Below are 21,354 nucleotides of genomic sequence, written 5' to 3' on the forward strand. Positions count from 1 at the left end.
TTTCATAAATTTGAAAAGAAGAGCATGGATTTCTCATCAATGAGAACCAAAAATTTTATTGACCAACTTTCTCTCCCTTAAAATCCAAAAAACAAACAAACCCTAAAAAACATTCATTATTTTTAGATGCAAATCCAACTAGCTTAATTGAGAAATAACTTGTGTGAGGAGAAGAGGGTTTTGAGGCCCATATCTTTTTCTTTTATATATAATTTTTTGATAAAAAGCCTCGTATCAAATCCCAGCCCCCAATATTTTAACTCCCCATTCATGCCCATTTGCTTCGTTGGTAGAAAAGGAAGAAAGAAACAACCCACAGTATGAAGATTTTTATTTACCTGTTGTCAATAGTTACCCTAATCCAGAGTAATAGTTACATAAATCTCTTAGATTGGTTTATAGTGTTCTTCCATTATAGAAAAATAGTTCTACACCCATGATTGAAAAAGGTATCACTACTTTATAAAGAAAAACCAGAAAAAAATAAAAGAAAATAGATGAAATTAAACAAACCTTTTGAATATGTTAACTTGTTTAGTTGGCAAAGTAGGTGACAATTAATCCTATTATATATGAAAAAGAAAAAAACATATTGGATCACAAATCTATGGGTTTGTAACAGCTTAATCACGCACTCTAACCTTTCCAATTCCCTCTCCCAAAAAAAGGAAATAAAAGAGAAAAAATGAACTAAAGTTTAATACTCGTACGGTTGCAAATAGTTCAAAATTCATCCAACATAATGCTAAATGTCACTCATCCTGAGCTGTTGATGGCTGGCTTTAATGAGATGGGTCCTGTATCAACAGACCCCTTATTTTTGGACCCCATGAGATGAAAGATTGAAAGTGTAGAGTGTAGACCCAGACCATTCAGCCAGCAAAAACAAGTGGCTCAAAGCCCCGAACCAGATACAGGCTTTGTAGCCAGTCTCTCTTGTTTCATCATTTCCGAAACAAAAGTAAGAGAGAGAAAGATTGAAGTCCTCTGTCTTTGCTTTTGGTTTTTTAAGTATTTTTTTAAGTCTTTATTTTCCCTCTACTGTCTTGTCTGACTGTCTTTTTCTCGGGTAACCCAGTCTTCCACACTGGCCAAAAACAAACTTAGCAGTCTTTTGTATCAGACCTTCTCTCTCTTTTTCTCTCTGCAAAGATATATAGAGTCCATAAGAAGTCTCTGAAAAAGCTTTTACAAAACTCTCTTCAAGCACTCAAATCAACATTGTGACCTAACTTAAAAACTATTAAAGCCACCCAAACCAACAGACCAAAATACAGCACCCCTTCTCTCTCCATGGACTACAATCTGAAGCAATGGAGAAACCAGTATGAGTCAGAACAACCACCTTCTGCGAAGATACCAAGACTACTCCTTGAATCCCATCAGCAACCATCTGGGTCTGCCCTTCCATTGTTTGTACCTGAGCCCAACAGCAGGATCAGCAACCTGTCAGCATTTCCAGATTCAACAACTACTACCAGATTTCCCAGTGCGTCATTTTTTTCCCTTCCAGTCCTTTTTATCTCTTCTCCTTCTCCCGTAGTGACAGAAAGTTTTATTCCCCATATAGAAAGGCTATGTGTTATTTCCAGACTTGCTCTTTTTGTTCTTTATTTTCTTTGATGGATTCTCTTTTTATCTTTGGTTCTTAGGAATGGGAGGTTGTTTCAGCTTGGCTCAGTGGCAGGAGCTTGAACTTCAAGCTTTGATTTTCAAATATATGTTAGCAGGGGCTGCTGTTCCTCCTGAACTACTTCAGCCCATAAAGAAGAGCCTTCTCAGTAGTTCTGCATGTTATCTTCAATACCCTTATCAACAGTATCAGCACTATCAGCCTGCAAGTGAGTTTCAGCTTTCCTTTCATGTTTAACACTTCTTTCTTTCTTCATCTTTTATTTTCTTGCTCTCCTGGTTCTGGTTCTTTTTTGGTTGATGATTCTCGGAGAAAAATAGACATTTCTATTTTTTATTTGTTTTCTTGTTGGGGTCATTGCCTTATTTTGTTACCCCAGAATAAGCTCTTGAAATGTCTCCCTCTGTAGTAGTTGTTTTATGATCTACTGGTGGGAATCCTTTCATGTAGTTGTAGAGGCCTTTTGACCGGTTCTATCAAAAGTTGAAAACTTTCTGTTGTTTTTTTATATTTGTTCATTGATTTCTCGGGACTTTCTGCTAGTTTTCCCATGGCAAATGTATATTTTGAGCTGGGTAGTTTTTTATTTCCTCTTGATATCTCCTTTTTGTTTGTATTTTTTTTTGTCCATGATCTTTTCATTGTTTTTCTGGTCTCTTGTAGGCTTCTTTTTGTATGTGGTTTCTTTTCTGTTTCTTGGATGCATAAACCCTTTTTTTTCCGGGCATCAGAAGACATAAATCTGAAATGAGGTTCTTCTGAATCCTTTTCTAGATTGACTCAAGGTCAAGGTGGCCACTTATTTAACTCTATTGGGTTCTCTTGATTTATTTACTGATGCAAAACTGGGGTCTGGACGTGTTCTTCCAGTGTTACAGTCAGGATACTGGGGAAGAAGTGTTGTAGATTCTGAGCCGGGCAGATGTCGGAGAACCGATGGAAAGAAATGGAGATGCTCAAGAGATGTGGTGGCTGGCCACAAGTACTGCGAGCGCCACATGCACCGAGGCCGCAACCGTTCAAGAAAGCCTGTGGAAATCCCCACACCTGCCACCGCAACAGGTGGTGGCTTGAAAAACACCATTCCTGTTGCTGCTTCGCCCTTGACAGCGGTGGCTAGTGGGTCCCATTTCGCTCTTTCGGGGTCATCACCTTCGATAGATCTATTTCAACTCAACCAAAGGTACTGTCTCCTACTCATTTCGGATTGTCTCAACTCTTATCTTGTTTGTCATGAGAAATGGCCATTAAAATTTTTGATACCCATAAGTAGATTTCATTTGTTGAATAACCATGATAAAGAGTTCGATTTGGTGGAAAGCAAATCAATGGGCAATTCCGACTTGTTAGCTGCTTGTTTGACTTAAGGATTGGAGTGACTAGGTGGGATAAATCTGGGTTCTGAACTGGTTATTCTCTTTTAATCTGCTCGAATGGAAATGAAGATCCAGCTGTGACAATAAATGGTGGACACTGGATAAATGCATGTACGAAGCAGTACACGAGCAGGAGAGCGGCCATAGTTTGATGGGTTCCAGCTGGGAGATAGATATCTTCTGCTATCTCGGCCAAGAGTTCGCCTAATAATGGAATCAATAAACCTCCTTTTTGATATCTAGAACTAGAATTTGTGGCTCGACGATTCCTGATGTTTCGAAAAGGGTGTCTGTGAGATATTGGATGGCTGGAATGGAATCACCTGGATGGGTTGCTTTGGCCCACCAAGGTTTCCTTGGGCGGAAGCCAACCGAATGGTCGGTCGGACTCCCTTCCTGCATGCCGCGGCAGGTACCTTGGGGCATCTGTTTGTGTCTTTATGCGAAATTTGAGTGTGTTAAAGACATACCCAACCCAGCCTTCTTTTCCTAAAGCGAGAAGCTGTTCTGCGCCACTGTTCATTGCTTTTGCTTAAATTCTAGAGATGATTTTCTTTGCTTCAAATGTTTGTGATTTGCAATGATGTTCCTTTTTTTTTTTCCTGATGCTTCTTTGCTTCAGATCCTCGGAAGGTACTGGTGGAAGTGGGGTCCTTGTTGAGACCCACCAAGACAACGTTTCTGCAGATGGGAGAACAGATGGAAGGATCCTAAGGCATTTCTTCGATGACTGGCCAAGATCACATCAAGAACCCAACAGTGTTGGTAGCAATGTCAGTCCAACCACTTCCACAACCTGCCTATCCATTTCCACTCCGGGGAATGCCACATCGGACTTCTCCTTGAAACTCTCCTCAGGCAATGGAGATGAGTCTGGTGGGTCTCGAGATGTGAATGTTGGAGGGGAGCGGCACCAGTTGAACTGGGCGTCAGGATGGGGGACACACCCTGTTCCATCGATGGGCGGGCCGCTGGCTGAGGCTCTGCGGTCTTCAACCTCCAATTCTTCACCCACGAGCGTTCTGCATGAGTTGCCACGCGCTACCACCATATCTGAGACCAGTAGTGTTAGCACCTGACCTTAATCTCACTTTGCATTTGAACCTCGAGAACCCTGTTTTATTTTTTTTCCCTCCCCATTTCATGGTTTGATTGATTTCAGATTTCAGGTTGGTTGGTTCATGGTGAGACTCGGTTTCTCTTGCCCAGCAACGTTTTGTAAAAATTGTCTTAATTCAATTTTCTTTTTGTCTTGCCGGTGGATTGGTTGATGATTGTTGTTGGGTTAGTCGAGACTGGACTATTAGAGGGAAATGTTGTGTTGCTTTGAAGGAAGCCTTGAGCGGCTATGTTATGCTCTGCTAGTGGACATATCCAGTTATCCACCAAGAGGCTGCAGAGTCCTGACTGACTCTCTGCAGATATACTGACCATGTGTATGCTGGGTCCTCCTCCCATAATGCTCTGAGGCTCTCCAATGGGCGGACATCAAGTAAATTTACAACCCATTTTAACTTTGGGTAAGAAATCAATTTATCCCCAGCTTACCCTATTGTGTTTGTGGGTTAGCCAGTTACCATGTTTGGGCCCACCTCTTTTTAACTTTCAAGTGGGACCAGTAGATGCCTCTCTTTAGCAGCCGGCCCGCCGGCCCATCTGTATGTATTACTTGTGTGGGACTGTAGATTAATACAAGCCTCATAAAAAGTAGTCTGCAGTTTGGATGAGAAGTAACCAGGGAGGAGGAAGATGAGTTTTTCTTGCACCTTCAGGGAATGTTACAAGGTTGCATTATTGACTAGCAATAATCAGTTATTGAAATTGAAGTTGTTTTCGTCCTTCAAATTGGTTCGTGCTTGTGGTTCAATTGTTTTTCTGTACTACTCCCATTCCCTGCACTGAGTATCTCTCCATTCCTTGTACCGAAGGTGAGATTATTAGACTATGGTGTATATAACAAAAGAGAACAGGATGTCTCCAATATGGCCTAATAAGTTATTTGCAACTCGTGAGACATCAATAGAAGAGGAATAGGGCCCCAAATTTGTGACCATGCTGAAGCAGGGGTATGGGTTGCGCGTTTCATTCCTGATGCAAAAAAGCTGGCTGCCCTGGTGATTTGAACAGTCCTAACTCCTAATGTAGTTGATATATTTTATTAAGCCACGTAAAAGGCCTTGACCAAGCATACAATGTACTAAATTATAGAAAATAAGATACCTTTTGTGGGCAGACTAAGGTGGTGCTTAAGTTCTGATGACATGCCAGCAGACTGGGACCGGCTACCCACTATTGCCCAATGAATCCAAACAGAAAAGATTTCTGATACTCTGAACTCTGAAAATATGGTCTTTTGTGGGCAGACTAAGGTGGGGCTTAAGTTGAGAGGAACATTGTTTTAAGAGAAAAATGGGGTTTTATGAACCAGGATATGCTGCAAATACAAACGTGTAGACCAGCTACGTATTGTAAGTGTTATAACAAGTGAACACGTCAGTATTCTGTGCATGCTTGTAGCCTGGTTCACACTCCATTGTTCACAGGGAATCGCACATTGGAATTTATGGGCATTGCTAAAAGGTGCTGGGACACCGGACACATCCATGATCCATGCCATTATATGAATTATCAGAAAAATAAAAAAAAGAACCTCTCTTCATATGGCTTATAAGTGTAGCTCTATGCTCATGGAGTCTGGATCTGTTGTTAGTAACAAACAACGCTAAGCTCATTGGTTGTCACTGTTATCAACAGCTTTAACTAAAAAATGATGTAAAGTACATTTCTCATGTGTTGAGGGCAGGTGGCACATGTGCCTAACATGAAAAGACAAAAAGCTGCACACAAGCCATCCTTTAGATATGGTTGCGGCTGGATTCCATTTCGGACCATCTTTTGGCAAACAAACAGAATACCAGTGAATCTCAAAACCCTGATTGTTGTGGTGGGTTATACCGTTATACTTATTATGTTCAGATTCTCAGGCTAAGCAGAATCCAAAAGATCTAATAAGAAGGGCATTATGGCTTTCATTGGATGATCTTGGTCAACGATAGAAAGAGGCTGGCTGACAACAAGGAATGGTGATACCTATTCAGTCACGGGAGCTAACTTCTAGAGTCCATCAGACCAACAATTCTGGATCAGTTGTCTTAGGGTTAGGGTCATCCATTTGGCCAGGGCATTGCTAAAACCGTGTAGAATCCAACTATCCAAGCTACAGCGGTAAAGATGGATGATTCCAAGATTTCTTCCCGTGTTGTATTTATTATACACCCCACTTTCTTTCTCGTTACCAATTGCTTGAAAAAACATATAACCAGGATAGTTAGCGAAAAAAATAAAGAGAAAAATATAACTAGATTGATCAGAGGCCCAGAACACGGAGTGACTTCACAAAATTTTAAATCAAGTTAATCAGAACTCAGAAGGCATAGTGAGTTCACAAAGATATAATCTGAACCTTCTACCCTGCAATTTGCAATATAAAATTACCTATTGTGATTTAGCTTGCAGTAGACAGTAGTTCGGATCAAACGACATTGGATAGAGACATTTCTTTTTACATTGGCTAGGACTAGGATGGTGCGTGCCCGTGCCTCATGTGCAAAACAATAACCACATCACCGAGGGGTGGAGGGGGTGTTTGGTACATTGAAATATTTTGAGTTTATCAATACAGTGAAACATTTGCATTCTGGGCTGATCAATACAAATATTGAGAGATCTACCTGAAATGTTTCAAGTTGATGAATACAAATTGCAATTTATGTCAATCTCACAAATTTGTATTAATCAACCCAAGGTTCTACATATTGATACACCGATGGGAGCATATCGGTGTTTTATTTTTTTATTTTTTTCAAAACTGGTAAATAGGGGCCGGTTTAAGGCTCCACCCCCTGAATTGGTCAAAACCCCGATACACCCTCCGTAGGGGCATATCAGGGTGTTCTCAAAACGATATATATTATTAGCTGATACAGGCCGATACATGTCGATACATTGAACTTTGGATCAACCCAAAACGAATGGCATTGCAACACCACTGCACACCCCAAAATAGGGAGTTTCTGCATAACGTAGATATTTTTGTTTCAGGTGATGTATAGAGAAAAAAACATCTTGAAATAGAAAATAAAGGCTAATACATTTAATAGGTGAAAAATCAAAGGTGAAGAGCTTGAGACCCGGGAGGGGGGGAGAAGGTTAGAAAGGAAAATACAATCGTGAGAATGGATTAGAAACTGCGACTCCTAGAAGATACGATAAAATGAAGCGAAGTAGATTAACATGAGGACCACCCGCTCTACCAACAAGAGGTCTGACACAAATTAAAGATTCTAGAAAAGCAAGGGGAAGGCCTACAAATGCATAGGTTGAGGTGGTGAAAGATGGCTAACCACTCATAAATCTGATTAGCGGATGTGGATTTTGATGATGATGATGATGATGGCAATGGCATGCATCGAGCTGACCCATCAGTTGGTACAAGGCTTAAGTACCTGTATAGTAGGGCTTTCAGCGGTGGCTTCTGGCTTTGCAAAATTGGCCCCGCCAAGGCAGACTATAAGCAATGTTGGGTGAAAAACACAGAAAGCCCAAAGACTTTCAGTTTCAGCCAAATCTATTGGCTTTCCAGTGAAGCTTGTTTTAGTTGCTTACTTCAAAGCTTCTCAAGTTAAAGTATCTCAAAGCTTCAGCTCTCCTAAACGGGTCCTAAGTTGAATCAAACTAAAAAAAAATGAGAGATCAATGACCAATGTAACATTGCATGGCAGTGACGGGCTGCTTTCTGGGCTTTACGATGACTGATTTAACTTATCTTGAAATAATTTAAGTATTTAACTACTGCAAAAGTAAAGATCTTGAAATAATTTAACTATGGAATATACATCCACGGAAGTCTTCCAAAACATCCTTGATGACTGCTGTAACTTATTTCACAAGCGGATGGACATTGAAGGTGTACAAAACTCCAGGTGAAAAGAATTTCCGAGGCTTTATTGCTTTCATGCTTGACACCATCTCGCGGTTTTGCTCTGCTGCTTGATTTCATTTTTAAATTTTCAAATCCATCTTTGTACCTCTGGATGCCTAATCAGCCAAGGATCTGACTATGCCTTCAAGTGCACACATATTTCTATAGTCCTGAACATAAGACCAAGACGTTAGTCATTCACATTCCCCCCAGTTGGTATAATGTAGAATTATCCTTCACAAGAGGATGCAAGTTATTGCTTACACAAAAAAGTTGCCTTTGATGGACAACATCCACAAATTTTAAGGGGCTTAATTCAGTCCTCTGCCAGAGCATAGACAACTGCTGTTCTACTTGGGGTATATACCCGGAATGATCGTGGTCGGTTGTCGTGCTGGTATTCCTGCAAAGTTAAAATGTTAGATTTTTAGAATCTTTTTTAGATCAGTTGAAAATGCAAACAAGATCAGCGGTAAGAGATGTCCCAATTTAATCTCCTTACAGAGCTGAAATATTCTGCAGTGTGATCAATTCTACCAAAACCACCGAACAATTTGTCATCCGAGTCCAAAACTACCTGTGAGGTAAATCATAATAGAGTTTCATTTTCATTGCCTTGGAGAATAGTATATTATCAGTGTAAATGAATCCACACCGACTAGCAATTAGGATGTATTAGCCAAGTCAAGGAAGAAAATGGATGGCCATGATGAACAAGACTGGGTTCCACAAATCAATAGTGCATGCTGCATTGATATTAAAACTGGTAATCAAAGCCCTTGAATTCCTTGTAGAGGCCAACCCAAAGTCTCCTTCAAGGACTGTTACAATGGTTCTACTGGAATGATACGATACACCCAATACACCCCATACATTACGATTTTTTGAACCTTGCTCTCCATTTTCCTGCCGAGGCCTCCTTTGGGGACTCTATGTTCTAAAGAATCCTACTACTGCATTCTTAATCTTTCCACTGGTTCCAGCACAGAGCAAGGGGAACTAGCTTCCATAAAATTTTGCCCTTGCTGAAAGCTGAAACCATGTGTCGGCCAAGAGGAGAACAAGCACTGAAGTCCCCCAGAATTGGTCTCCGTCATGATTAACATAAACCTTATTCATGGACATTTTAGCCTAAGAATTAAATATTTTGTAGTCACATATCACAAACTCGAAAGAGAAGGGTCCCCATGAATGATGTATATATGATGGAATTTTATGTTTTCATATGAGATTTATACTTAGTTACTTATTTGAATGATTTTATTGCTAATAGGTAGCATACAGGCATGTAGGTTAGTATAGCAAACTAATAAAGTAGCTTAGGAGGGGTAGGGATCTTTAGATTACTTTCAAATTCCATTGCACAGGCGCTTGGGCACCCCGTGGTCACCTAGGCTCGCCTAGGTGTCTTGGCAACTATGGTTTAGGTTTCTTGTAGAAATCACATACGGTATCCTTCTTTTCATCATTGCTCTTATTAGCTGAGGTGGAATTTCCTTTTGTCTTCACAGTTGCAGGGCATAATGCTAGATAGCATGAGTCTGGAGACATACCTAGTGCCTACTCTCCTCAATGAACATGAGATAGGGCCACTTCATCTTAGCAAAAATAGTCATCAGGTTGAATCATGCATAGGGTTTGGTCCTATTAAAAACTCAAATACCCTATTTCTCCTCTCCACTAGTTTCTTGTATGTGGCTGCATCCTTGGTGCCCTCCCACACAAGTCTCCAACAAGTCAATCTCCTGCCATAATGACTTAAAGAGTATAGTACAAGGCCAAAGTCTTCTCCACTTGCTTTAGACTATTCACCTCACACCTTAGTTTGTATTCCTTGGCTACATTTATCTTCTGAAAATAAGTTTCAGCCAAATTATCCTAGATCTCCTTGGCTGTTTTCACCCAAGATAGTTTACTATACGCATTGCATAGAATTGAAAATCCATGATATCACCATGCAATTCTCCTGCATCCACTTATTGTAGGAAGGATTAGACCTATCTAATTGTGTAGTACAGTGTAGTACTGCTAGTACGATACCCCAATTTACCATGACCACCAACATAAATCTGGATAGACTGAATCCACTCCAAATAATTAGTCCTATCTAGTCTAGCAATAACTGTCATCATCATCATCATCATCATTATCCAAGCCTTATCCCAACCATATGGTGCTACATGAGTCCTGTTTTGCCATTCCATTCGGCTGGGAGAGTCTTTTTGGCTTCTCAGTTCGACACCTCTTCCTCCTCTCTTCTCTCTCTCTCTCTCTCTCTCTCTCTTTCTCTCTCTCTCTCCTCTATCTCTGAAGCTGGTTCGACTGATCTATTTTCACATGGTATCAGAGAGTCGCTAAACAGGAGGAAAAGAGGCTACAGCTTCATTTGATCAAATCCCCCTCCCTCTTTCTTTCTTTTATTTATTTTCCGATCTGCACAACCTGGAGTAGGTGTGTGAGAAGGCTGCAGCAATCCACAGAAGTCTGCGGTAACCTATTCAGGTGTTCCTAGGGTTATGGTGGCCTAGTTACAGGTGAAGGGGGAGTGCAGCAGCCCTAGTAGGAGATTTCTTGACTGCTGTCACCATGTGTGACAGCCTTAGTGGTCGTGTGATTGTAGTTGTGGTGGTCAGAATCCTCTATTGAGCAGTTTCAAGAGGGATTTTTTTAATGGTGGTTATGGCTTATAGAAATCGTTTTTTTATGTTAACATTAGTGGCTGAATGTGTGCTTGGGTAGTATTGTGGTGATTGGATGATGAGACGCTGTACGGTGGTGAGTGTGTTGGTGTAGTACTCAAAGAACAATAATCGACGTGTTTGGGACTGATATTTTTTTTCGGATGGGCAGAACCAGTTTCATAGATTGAAATGGCGTCAATGGGAGATGTTAGTGGTGACCATAAATCAAGTGTGATGATTTCCTCTAACTTTTTAAGTGTGCATATGACGTCCATCAAACTCAACGGTGAAAACTATGTGCCATGGGCTAAGTCGGTGGTGAAGTGTTTCGTAAGGCTAAGAAGAAAATAAAACATGTGCGGGAGGATAAACCTACAACCGAATCTTCGGGTTTCAGTGATTGGGAGCAGGAGGATGCTCAAATCATGACGTGGTTGTGGAACAGTATGGAACCTAAAATCAGTGTTAACTTCATGTTTTAGACACAGCAAAGGAAATATGGGAGCACACTAAGAAACTCTATTCTAGACAAGACAACACTACAAGTGTTTATCCGCTTTATCAGGAGTACTCCAGTTTCCTCATTGAGATGCAGTCCTTAGAATTGTGCGGTATTTGAAGGGGGCTCCAGGCCGTGGGTTATTGTACAAGCCAGGAGGTAGTCTTGAAATAGTTGGTTATATAGATGCAGATTGGGCGGGTTCAGTATTTGACAGGAGATCCACTACAAGTTATTGCACCTTTATTGGAGGAAATCTAGTGACATGGAAGAGCAAGAAGCAGACTGTTGTAGCAAGGAGTAGTGCAGAAGCAAAATACAGGGCCATGGCACACACTACATGTGAACGAGTGTGGTTGAAAAATCTTTTGCAGGAAGTTGGGTTCTCAATAAACAAACCCATGAAGCTATACTGTGACAACCAAGCTGCAATTCACATCTCATCCAATCCAGTTTTTCATGAGAGGCCTAAACACATGGAGGTAGATTGCCATTTTGTAAGAGAAAAGTCCTTAATGGTGTCATAAGTACAGAGCATGTGAGAACAAGTGATCAGTGAGCAGACCTATCCACGAAAGGGTTGAGTTCGGGAAGAGTGAGCTATATATGAAAGAAGCTGGGACTATATGATATATATTCTCCAACTTGAGGGGGAGTGTTAGAGTCGGATAAAGAAGGGTATTTCAATATTTTCAGCATCTGTTTAAGTAATATGTTAGTTTCATGTCCCACACTTAAGTAGGGGCATATTTGACATTGTACCTTATTCTCCAACTTGACATGGTTGGTTTGGCTTCTTAGTTCGACACTTCTTCCTCCTTTCTTCTTTTTTCTATCTCTAAAACTGGTTCGACTTATCTATTTTCACACATATATTCCATTTTAGTCCTACTTAATCTAAAACATTTCTAAGGCATTTGTCCACACACTTAATTTTGCATTCAATCCTTCATTAATTTCATCAATTAAAACAATGTCAGTGTTTTAAAAGCGCAAGGCGCAAAAAAGGCCTAGGGGTCAATTTGCGCCTAAGGCGCAAGACGAGTGCGCAAAATTATTAAAAAAATGCTAAAAAATAAAATAAAATGTCAGAAAATTCAAAAAAATGCCAAAAAATTATAAAAAAGTAAAAAAATACTAAACATAATATTAATAAAAAATATACTTAAATTTTAAAATAATGTTTTAAAAAACCTATTATCTAAAATTAAAATACATAAACATAAGATGTAATTATGTAAAGCATATTCAAATGAGAATTTAAAAATAAAATCAAACATATAAAACATTTTCAAGCATTTAAAACCTCTAATCTCTTTTTTCACTCAATTGCATTACTTCACGTAGCTAATGTAATGTAAAGCATATTGCATTCCTGATTCTACGAGCTGCCTTTGTGCCACGCCCCTCAAGGCAAGTGGCATAGGGGTCCGGGGCCAGAGTCCCCAGGCCAGCCACTATTAAAAAAAAGGCAAAAAAGCGACAAATTTTCAAAAGGCGCACGCCTGGGCTGAGGCACAAGGCACATCAAGCGCACGCCTAGGCACACCAGGCACGTGCCTTTTGAAAGGACTGTGCCTAGGACCTAGGCGAGGTGCATACCCTGAAATGTGCCTCGTCTATGCGCCTAGGTGCGCCTTTTAAATCACTGTGTTGACAACAGATAACATGCACCGCGGGACCTCCTAAATATGTTTAATCAATTCATCTATAATCAGTGCAAATAAATAAGGGCTAAGTGCTGAATCTTGGTGAAGATCAACCTCAATTGTAAAATCTGATGTCTCTCTTGCAAGTTCTAGTCTAACAATAGTCACAACATTGAAAACATTGTTTTTGGACACTACGAGTACAATCCCAAATTCGACTCTACTCGAAATCAACTCTAAAAATGCTCTATTAAAATAAAGAACTGACAAAAATACCACCATAAACAAGACTGATGTACTAACCAAAAGAACTTAATCTCTAGTCAAGAGCATAGAGGAAACTAGGATTTCACCAACCCCAGAACCTAGGAGAAAGAGATAAGATGGAGCTGCTTCTTCTAGTCTTCAAAGAAGGCTTCCCAGTGGTAGGGGTGCTCACGATTCGGTTAACCGAATTGTGGGGTATCTTTTCAAAACGAACCGATCTGATTGGTTTTTTAAATATCAAAACCGAAACCGAACCGATGCAATTGGTTAACTGGTTAACCGTGGTTCGGTTTTTCAGTTTTTTTATACACTTAAAATAAAAAAATAACTAAAATTGTCGATGGTCGCTGGTGCTGAACTGCTGGTGCCATTGGTTGTTGTCAATGCTGGACTGGTTGGTGCCGGTGGTTGCCGTCAAGTGTCGCCTGAATGAGAGCACGAGAGGTGGCACGACTGGCGCCTGGCGGAGACGCAGAAAGGAGAGGTGAGAGAGAGAGAGAAGAGAGAATTGAAAGAGAGAGACGACATTGGTGCTTGCTTGCCGAACTGGTTGGACCGTTGGTGCTTGTTTTCCGGCAAGGCGGCGACCGGCATTGTCATGCTAGTGGTTGGCGCGGGCTGTGCAGCCTTTGGATTGTGGAGTGAGAACTGAGTCGAAGGAGAGAAAACAGAGAGAAGAGAGTCAGAAAACTGAGAATGAGAGAGAAAGAGAAAAATGAGACAAAAGAGTTGGCATTATGGGGAAAAGACAAAAGAAAACTGGCACTCTGGCACTCTGTCAGAGGTAGACTGCCAAAATTTTAATTGACAAGGTTCAAATTCAAAAAAAAAAAAAAAATTTGAACCTTAAGGTTGAAAGTCTGTAGCTAATAAATCGGTAAGCGACTAGGCACCGAATAAATCGAAATCTTTTCAATTTTCAAAAAAACTAAAAAATAATATATAATATAATATTATTAATATATATAATATTATATTATTGTATATATCAGTCGATTCGGTTAACCGTCGATTTTTTAAATGGTTAACCAAATTCGAACCGAAACTATCGGTTTTTTAAGAATATCAAACCGAAACCGAACCGGTTGGTTCGGTTTTGGTCGGTTTTTCGATTTTTTTTGCTCACCCCTGCCCAGTGGCTATTGATCTCTAAATGAGTTCAAAATAACTCAAAAGGATTGTTTGTGCCAGCCCTAACTGTCTCTTAGGTGCTCAATTTGAGTCAGGTCAGGTTTCTCCTGTTGATTCTGGTTTTGGGCAAAGACTTCAAGAACAATTTCTGAGCCTTGAAACCACAAAACTCTCCCTATATATATGGCCGTGCCGTGCTGGTCCATGGACCTGAAACCCCAGGCGACACGGCCTGATTTACACCTCTAAGCAACTTGCCCGATTTACACCTATAGGCAACATAAATCAATGGTGATCGACCACTTAAATTTCAATACACCCTACTGATCCGAATTCTGTCCCCTAGGGACAGAAAATTTTCTATCCCGTCCAATACTATTCGAACACGTCACATTCTCCCACTCATTTTGAAACAAACGGAATTAGGATGATAAAGGCAATGTAGACGTCAGTTTTTACCAAATTTGTTTAACCCCTCCTTTTCATTCCACTGTTTGTGCCAAGAGTTCTCTTCCTCTCCCTCCCCTCTCCACCCACTGTCCCTTCACCTTCACATACGTTTGAAATCAAATATCTCACTGTCATTGGAGACAAAGCTGCAACTGAGCCCCGCTGCAAGTCCCTCTCTCTTCCCTTCTCCTCCCTCTCCACCGACACGCTGCATCGCAACGCAAATAGCAGCCCAACCCCACCACTGCAACCCACTCCAGTGCTGTATTCCGGCTACTTCAAGAACCCTCCTTGCCACTGCAGCCCTCGCCGGTGCTGTATTCTGGCCAGCTCCATAACCCTGCCTCACCCCTGCAACTCTCGTGGTTCTTATTTCGGCCACTTCAGGTTTAATGTGCTTATTTCAGCCATTTCAGGGGTTTATTTTCTCAACAAGAAAATTCCATTTACCCAAATGCCCAATCATAGATTAAATCACATTAAACAACATGGTGACACAATTATCTGTCAAGATTGCAGAAATTGGGAAGAGAGTTGTTCCCGTTTGTTTCTCTTCAATCCAGTTCTGTACAGTTTACGCATAATTTATGGCCTGTAACTCTGTAAGATATCAAATTTCAATTGTGAGATTTTCATCCTGTCTACAATACAGAGACCATGTCGATATAAAACTTCTATGAACTTGGATGAACTAGAACAGCTTCTGTGTAAACTAAGAAGAGATACACAGGTTCGAAGAGAAGGAGAGAGAAGAGGAAAGAAGAGTGGAAGAAGAGAGGAGGAAGAGAAAGAAGGGGTTCGGATGATGATCTGCCGCCCCATATTCTTTATTATTTATAGGCTTTGATTCCTTACAAGAATAGGATAGAAATACATAAAATCCTAATCCTAGTAAGACAAAAAATAATATGGATAGACATAATAAGGCCAGCCGGCCCAATCTTAAAAGAAAAATAAAACCAGCTAGGAAATAACTAGGGGCCCGTTTGGCAAGTCTTTTTGAGAAGATCTTCTCGTAGCTCTGAAGTCAATAAACGCATTGAGCTTTTGACACAAGATCTGGGCAGGCCGTAGACCGTTTGGCAGAAGCGTGTCTTTCCGTGCGTCATTTCGGGACTTTTCGCGCGAGATTAAAATGTGAAAGACGCGAGAAGCTTCACTTGGAGATTCCTGAAATCAGCCCAAAATGGGCTTCACGCATCTTTTCGGCGCCACATCTTTTGGTGGCTAGATCTTCTGCATGCCAAACGGGAATAGACTGATTTTCGGTCTTCCCGGCTTGTAAACAACCGAAAGACTGTGCAAAAAGACGCGCCAAACGGTGCCTAGGTGTGGGTATGGACCCACGAGCCTGAGTGTGGGTATGGAACCCCACACTCGGGACCTAGTAACTATTTCTTCATATGATATTCCCCAAACTTGAAAAGAAGATCCAATCTTCAATCTTTGTTAGATTTAACATTCTTCAGAACTGAAAGTCTTAAACATAAATAGAGCAAATCAAATGCAGTACCGGTGAGGAGGGTTCCTGAAGTGGCCAGAATACAGCACCGGAGAGGGTTGTAGAGGCGGGGTTAGGTTGCGATTTGGGTCGCGATGCAGCGTGTTGGTGGGGAGGGAGGAGAAGAGAAGAGAGAGGGACTTGCAGCGGGGCTCAGATGCAGCTTCGTCTCCGATATTTGCTTTCAGATGTATGTGAAGGTGAAGGGGCAGTGGGTGGACAGGGGAGGGAGAGGAAGAGAACTCTCGGCGGGAATGGTGGAATGAAAAGGAGAGGTTGAACAAATTTGATAAAAACTGATGTCCACACCGCCGTTAGAATCCTAATTCTGTTAGTTTCAAAATGAGTGGGAGAATGTGCCATGTTCTAATAGTATTGAATGGAACAGAAAATTTTCTGTCCCTAGGGGACAGACAACCTGAACTCGTAGATTATGGGTCTTAAAAGAAAAGAAAAGAAAAGAAAAGAAAATGTGCTCTGATACCAAGTTGTGATTCAGTCCAAGAATAATTCCTTCAAATAATTGGAGATTTATTCACAAGAGTGAGAAGAAAAAAGGCTCATAGCAGAGGAAAGAGAAAAAGAGGGAAAAAAAAAAAGAAGAGAATAGGTTGAGAGGGAAAAGGAAATCACGGGCTGTCTAGCAGTCCAGACTCTCTTATAATCTGACTAATTATAAAAATAATTACATTGACCAATCTGTCCCTAGTATGTGGCAGAAAATAAAAATAATAAAATATGGCTTATGTAGGCCCATAACCAGTCAGCCTGATACCTAATAATAACAAATAAAAAATAAATTAAAGATCCTCAATGTCCCTACAGCCCAATATCACTTGTCAAAAGAAAGTGGTATCTGTAAAATTTGACAAATCCTTAAATAACATTTTGCATTAAATTTGTCAGCTTTTTTCCTTTATATATAAATCATGATAGTAGAAGATACCTGCAAACAAGTATTTTTATGCAAATTTCTAAAATCATTAACATACAAGTGAATTAGAGGATGATATCTACTGGTATACCAAAAGGATTACCTTTATTGGCTTAAAGAGATCAGAAAGTGCGGAAAAACATGCATATCCTAGAACCCAATGGCAGTATCCATAGAGAGGAAAATAGGACCATACCTTGTACTTTCCTGGTTTTAAGCAACCAACTCGATAGTCTGAGTAACTCTTAGTCCAATGGAAATTAAAGACAAAAACCAAGTCCCCTCGCTCAAAGATAATCATCCTATCTCCTTCATCTTTCCGTGATATATACTGATGCTCTGATGTCATGAACTGTAGAATAAATGGTTCACCAATGCAACAAAGATTTCATATTTAGGAAAACAAACACAAGTTTCTTCAGCAGAATTCAAGCTCAAGGGTAGTTACAAAAATTCTGAATACATGATTCTGCAAGAACATTGTTAGAGTCGACAGCATAAGGGTAGTTTAGTCTTTTGTCATTTAATTAGAGGTGAGTTGTCTATTTTGTCTTTGTTTAAGTTGTGTGTCCCATAGTTAATGAGGGACATAATTATCTTTGTATTCCAATGCATAAACTATAAATAAAAGTCGGGTTGGCTGAGAGAGTGCTTTTCTCTCTCGCCAAACTTTCTATTTCTCTCCTCTTCTTTCTCTTCTTCTCCTTCTCTCTTTCTTTCTTATTTCAGACCTAGAACTGAACCAGTGTTAATCGAAGCATTAACAAACATATTTCATACTAGAGTTGAAAATGCAGCATCTGTCAGTGATCAGGAAGGAAGATCCAAAATAAGCTTGAGTTCCTTGTCACATTGGAACGAGAAGATTTTTTGTGTTTTGCAAGATCTATGGGCATATTTTTTTTTTAGTGTAGAACTCTTCTCATAACCAAAAGGGAGTCAGAAACTTACAAAGCTTATCAAACTATCTTAGATGAACATAGTTCAAACATTTATTTCTTGCTACAGACCATATACTGGAAAGACTCATACTGTTGTTCTCTCTCTCTCTCTCTCTCTCTCTCTTAATCTTAGGAAACATTGATACTGTTACTGCCAATGGTGAGAGACTAAAAATTGTTGGCACCCACAATCTAACCTTGCTTGGTTAAGGTTAATCTGACGTGCACGCCTAGTGAAAGTAGGGACCATAAGGACATGCTTTCTTTGAAGTTTGAGAGGGATTGTACACCATGTCCAATTGTTTCATTGTTTGCTTTCTTCTTCAAGTATATAATCAACTTCCTTTTGGGATTTATGGCATAGATGCTTGGATCATCCTCATTTGATAGACTTCAATATTTTGGTTTGGTTTGTTGAAATGTAAACTTCTTCCATTGCAGCCATTTGTAAAACTTGTACTAGTACTGTTAATACCTTTTCCAGCTAGTACTATTGTATCTACCACTCTTCTTGATTCGATAGACAATGATGTAAGGGGATCATCTCCAGTCTTATCCTGTTTGAGCTTTAAATAGTTTCTTACTTTTAAAATTTTCTTGCCATGGTTGAAAACTTGAAATCCACTTCTCTGTTGGAATCAACATTTTGCATTCTAATTCAGAGGGAGAATATATTGATAAGGGAACTTTAGAAATTTAATGGAATCTTGTCCCAACACTCGTGTCCCGGTACTTCACAACAAAATGGGATACATAAAAGAATCACCACATTTTGGGGGTTAGTCAAATGTTGCTTCTTGATTCTTCTGCTCCACCATACTTTTAGGTGGGCATTATCTCTACTATTATGTACCTACGTAATCAATTTCTTAGACCTAATTTGCATACTCTCCACAAGAATCATCTTCCTGAATATTCTAAGCTTCACATTTTTTATTGTGTTTTTATTATTTACTTTCCTCCACATTTTTTTTTAATGTTACAATCCTGCCATTCTTGTGTTTTCCTTGAGCATGTTTCCTACTTTGCTTTTACCGCTAAGCCTCTTAGTACATCACCAGAAATCATATATATGTTTTCTTTCTAGAAGAGAGAGAGAGAGGAGAGAGGAGAGAAGAGAGAAGAGAGAAGAGAGAAGAGAGAAGAGAGAAGAGAAAGGGAATCAAAGTATGTGGGAGTCAAAAGATTGGGCTCGCCCAGCTTCACATTTATAATAACATGCTGAAAAATAAAAGATGAAGTAATTACAAATATGTCCCTGACAGCACATCCTAAAAATAAAACTTAAACAAGAGAAAAGAACATGCTGACAGCACTCTAACAACAGAAATAAAACTAAAATCAACAACACTCCCCCTCAAATTGAGCTGAGTATATCTATCATGCCCAACTTGTCACATAGCTCATTGTGCCGCAAGTATGGAAGCCCATTTGTGAGAGCATCAGCAAGTTGCTCCTTGAACTTGACATAAGGAGTACAAATTTCTCCATTTTCCAAATTTTCTATTATAAAGTGCTTGTCCACTTCAATGTGCTTGGTCTTATTGTGTAGGACAGGATTGCTAGCAATGTTTATAGCTGCCTTATTGTCATAGTAAAGGGACATGGGATTGTGAACAGTAACCCCAAATTCCCCCAAAAGATTCTTCAGCCAAAGAACTTTAGCCACCCCATGTGCCATAGCCTTATACTCCGCTTCAGCACTTGACCCTGCAACTACACTTCGTTTTTTACTTCTCCATATCACTAGATTTCCTTCTACAAATGTACGGTACCCACTTGTGGACTTTCTATCATTCACAACACCTACTCAATCAGCATCTGTATAGACTTTCACTTTCGGATGATTATGTTTGCTGAATAGAAACCCTATTCCTGGATACTTCTTCAAATACCTAAGAATCCTCTTTGTTGCATCCATGTGTGGTCTCTTAGGGGAATGCATGAATTGGCTCAAAACCCCAGCTGAATAAGCAATGTCTAGACGTGTCATGGACAAATAAAGCAACCTTCCCACTAACCTTTGAAACTGTTTCGCATCTTTCAGTGGTTCATCATTACAATCACAAAGTTTATGATCAACATCCATAGGAGTATTTGCTGGTTTTGCACCTAAATTGCATGTGTCTTGTAACAGATCAAGGATATACTTCCTCTGAGAAATAAAGATGAACTTTTTTGAGTGAGCAACTTCAATTCCAAGGAAGTACTTTAGAGGACCCAAATCTTTCACTTCAAATTTAGAGGCTAGGAACACCTTTAACTTTTGTATTTCTAAGCTCCAGTTTCCTGTAATGATGATATCATCCACGTACACTATTAACACAACCTATCTCTGACATTGTTTGAACCCTACTTGCTGGACTGCCATATGAAATTTACTAAACCATGCTCTAGGAGCTTGTTTTAAACCATAGAGGGACTTTCTTAGCTTGCACACCTTATTTTCACTTTAGCACAAAAACTAGGGGTTGAACCATGTACACCTCCTCCTCCTCTAGATCACCATTTAAAAATCCATTCTTTATATCCAGTTGATGCAATTCCCAGTCAAGGTTTGCAACCAATGATAGAAGAACCCAAATTGAGTTCATCTTATCTACTAGAGCAAACGATTCATCATAGTCAACACCATAGACTTGAGTGAAACCCTTTAGCTACCAACCTTGCTTTGTACCTTTCAATTGTCCCGTCTACCTTGTGTTTCACTATAAACACCCACTTACACCCCATTGGGTCTTTTCCTTTTGGAAGATCCACCAACTCCAATGTCTTATTTTTATGGAGGGCATTAATCTCCTCCTTCATAGCATCAGTCCATTTAGGATATTTTAAAGCCTCTGCAACATTTTTGGGTATGGGGATGCTATCAACTCCAGATAGGAAGGCACGGTGAAAGGGGGAAATGTGATCATAAGAAACATACTGGGTAATGGGGTGTTTGGCAGTACATGACCTGACTCCCTTTCTATGAGCAATAGAAGGTGTTGGGCTTATCTCTTGGGAATTTGAAGGTGTTGGTTTCTCAGTGTTTGGTGGCTCTACATCTTTGTCACATTGTTGATCTCTACGGCGTGTACGTTGGAAGACACGAAAAGGAGCAGGATCTAGAATAGAAGGAAGAGAGACTTGATGGGCCTGGACCTACTTCTCCTTTTCCATGTTACTCTTCCCCTGAGGAGAAGTAGGGAAGAATGGTTCATACTCAAAAAATGAGATATCCATAGAGACAAAGAACTTATGATCAACGAGATCAAAGCACCGGTAACCCTTTTGAGAGGAGGGATACCCCAAAAAATTACATGGAATAG

The 21,354-nt window shown here is 40.1% G+C and overlaps 2 protein-coding genes across 3 annotated transcripts in view; one reads left to right on the plus strand and one right to left on the minus strand.

Annotated features, from left to right (window-relative positions):
• The first annotated feature begins 1,001 nt into the window (after positions 1-1,001).
• Positions 1,002-4,262, plus strand: GRF3 (growth-regulating factor 3). Its single transcript, XM_088950497.1, has 4 exons — positions 1,002-1,489; positions 1,653-1,841; positions 2,504-2,816; positions 3,632-4,262. Exons 1-4 carry the CDS (start codon positions 1,294-1,296, stop codon positions 4,086-4,088), a joined length of 1,155 nt encoding a protein of 384 aa, XP_088806623.1. The 5' UTR covers positions 1,002-1,293; the 3' UTR covers positions 4,089-4,262.
• A 3,539-nt stretch (positions 4,263-7,801) lies between these two features.
• LOC148847333 (1,4-alpha-glucan-branching enzyme 1, chloroplastic/amyloplastic-like) overlaps positions 7,802-21,354 on the minus strand; it is a 104,952-nt gene continuing 91,399 nt past the window's right edge. For both annotated transcript variants that reach the window (XM_088952042.1, XM_088952041.1), the window contains exons 20-23: positions 17,299-17,454; positions 8,493-8,567; positions 8,255-8,393; positions 7,802-8,160 (exon numbers count right to left, since the gene is read on the minus strand). In XM_088952042.1, the coding sequence (XP_088808168.1) occupies positions 8,307-8,393; positions 8,493-8,567; positions 17,299-17,454 (318 nt within the window). In that variant the 3' untranslated portion in view covers positions 7,802-8,160; positions 8,255-8,306. The remainder of the gene's footprint in view (positions 8,161-8,254; positions 8,394-8,492; positions 8,568-17,298; positions 17,455-21,354) is intronic.

This window comes from Nelumbo lutea, chromosome 6 (genome assembly GCF_056320005.1).
Source record: "Nelumbo lutea isolate HS-2025 chromosome 6, American lotus-T2T, whole genome shotgun sequence".
In the NCBI taxonomy this organism is placed as follows: Eukaryota; Viridiplantae; Streptophyta; class Magnoliopsida; order Proteales; family Nelumbonaceae; genus Nelumbo; species Nelumbo lutea.

Coding starts and splice junctions, on each gene's coding strand:
- GRF3 (XM_088950497.1), top strand. CDS start 1,294: ATGGACTACAATCTGAAGCAATGGAGAAACCAGTATGAGTCAGAACAA. Junction 1,842..2,503: donor TCAGCACTATCAGCCTGCAA/GTGAGTTTCAGC, acceptor GTGTTCTTCCAG/TGTTACAGTCAGGATACTGG. Junction 2,817..3,631: donor CTATTTCAACTCAACCAAAG/GTACTGTCTCCT, acceptor TCTTTGCTTCAG/ATCCTCGGAAGGTACTGGTG.